Here is a 2,101-nt window from a genome sequence, read left to right as displayed (position 1 = left end):
AAAAAAAAAAAGAAGAAGCAAGAAGAAGAAATTAGATATCCTGGCAGCTAAGATCAAACTTACCCCAGGAACCTGATGCTCCAAATCAGCAGGAAGTAGTCTAATGATAGCATTGCCCCTTTCTGACCCCAGACTATATTCAGGGACCTCTTTCCTTGCCTCTCCATCCTTTCTTCTCTCTTATCTAGTGTTAGAGGTTGAAAGGGTGGGAGAAGGGTGGAGAAGGGTGGAAGAAAAGAGAACCCACAGAGTAGCAAAAGACAACTATAGCCTTGGCTGTCTCGAAACTCTTCCTCTACACCAGGCTGGTCTTGAACTCAGATCTACCTACTTCTGCATCCAGAGCGCTCACCACCATTACCCAGCTAAGATTTTATTATGTTATTATTAAGATTTTTAAAGTTTTTGTCCAGTTGGTGGTGCATACCTTTAATTCTAGCACCCAGGAGGCAGAGGCAGGTAGATTTCTGATTTCAAGGCCAGCCTGGTTTGCAGAGCTAATTCCAGGACAGCCAGGGCTTACACAGAGAAACCCTGTTTTGAAAAACAAACAAAAGACTAAAACTTTTTATTTCATGAGTGTGGATTCTTTGCATATGTGACTGTCAGTGCACTGTGTGTGTGGCTGGAGCCTAAAGAGGCCTGGAAAGGATGTCAGATCTCCTGGAACTGGAGTTATATTATTATATTATTTCATTGCATTATTTAATGAACTATAAAGATATTTCATATTTTTATGCCAGGTGTTGGGAAGAGTGGCCGTGTCTGTCTCTCCAGTTGCTTTGCTGTATTTCCTTGTCTTCCGAGGACCAGTTAGGAGCACATGACCCACTAGCAGAAGCAACTAGTGCAATTTCCAGGCTCAGCTGTCAGTGCCAACCTCCCCAGAACTCTAGCAAGATCACCAGTCCATAACTGACATTGATGACAAAGGTACTGTTCTTGGGGCTACTTTGGTGACTTAGCATGTAATGGCACTTGCTATACAATCTTAGCCACTGATATAAAGGTTTCAGGAGGAGGAAAGGACCACAAAGCTGTCCTCTGACCTCCTCATGCGCACAGAAGTATGTGCATGCCCAAACACATACATCATACACATATACACATGAAAATAATAATAATAAAATAAAAACGATAGTGTCTCTGATTCCCTGCAGAGCCCCCTAGACAGGAACTTTGTATTATGTCCAGGGCTGGCCTAGAAGCTCCTAAGAATCACCAGAGACTTATTGCCCTATGCATACATACTTTCTTAGAGTTCCATACATCCACATGTATGTGCGCATGTGCTCACGCATGTATACACACACACATGCACACACACACACACACTCACACCTTTATTACAGTGCTGAGGATTAAATCAGAGGGTTCATACCTTCTCAGCTCATATGTTCTACCCCCGAGCTGCATCCCCAGTCTTTAGGGCTGTGAGACCCTCCACCCATCACAACCCTCTTCAGAAATTAGGTAGCAAAGTACAGCTAAGGGTGAAGATGACTCCTGTCAGCTGTCTCTCTCTTAGATGATTTCCTCAAAAAATGCCACTTATTTTCTTGTGGCTTCTTCTGGTTGGGACTGTAGAGCTTCATCTGGATACGAACAGCAGGAAATAAACCAAGGGGGATCTGTCAGTGAGCAAAGAGGGAGAGAGGCACCCACCGCTCACTGCCCAAGTTTCCCAGGCCAGACACTGGCACTGTCTTGCTTTGTCTTGTGGTTTTAAGGCAATACATGTACATAGTTAAAAAAACAAAACAAAAATGGGGCTGGAGTTGTGGCTCAGCTGGTAAGAGCTCTCTCTTCTCTTGCCACACTGACCCATTTCCAGCCCTACGTGGCAGTCTGTCTTCTGTAACTATAGGTCCCAGGGGATCCAACACCTTCTGACTTCCCTGGCAACCAGGCATGCACATTGTGCATATGTGATGTCATATGCATATGTGTGTATGTATGTGCGTATATATATATATATATATATATATATATATATATATATATATATACATACACATGCATGTAGGGTGTATGTACCTACATACATGAAGGCAAAACACACATAAACATAAAACATCAAAATAAATGAATCTAAAAGAAA

General features: G+C 42.8%; 1 protein-coding gene across 1 annotated transcript in view; it reads left to right on the top strand.

Annotated features, from left to right (window-relative positions):
• Window positions 1–2,101, top strand: part of Nmur1 (neuromedin U receptor 1) — a 35,502-nt gene that overhangs the window by 9,341 nt on the left and 24,060 nt on the right. Inside the window, exon 2 of the mRNA XM_021174431.1 lies at window positions 744–933. Coding sequence (XP_021030090.1) covers window positions 925–933 — 9 coding nt within the window. The 5' untranslated portion in view covers window positions 744–924. The remainder of the gene's footprint in view (window positions 1–743; window positions 934–2,101) is intronic.

This window comes from Mus caroli, chromosome 1 (assembly GCF_900094665.2).
Source record: "Mus caroli chromosome 1, CAROLI_EIJ_v1.1, whole genome shotgun sequence".
NCBI classification, from domain to species: domain Eukaryota; kingdom Metazoa; phylum Chordata; class Mammalia; order Rodentia; family Muridae; genus Mus; species Mus caroli.
This window is presented reverse-complemented; position numbering and strand designations above follow the sequence as displayed.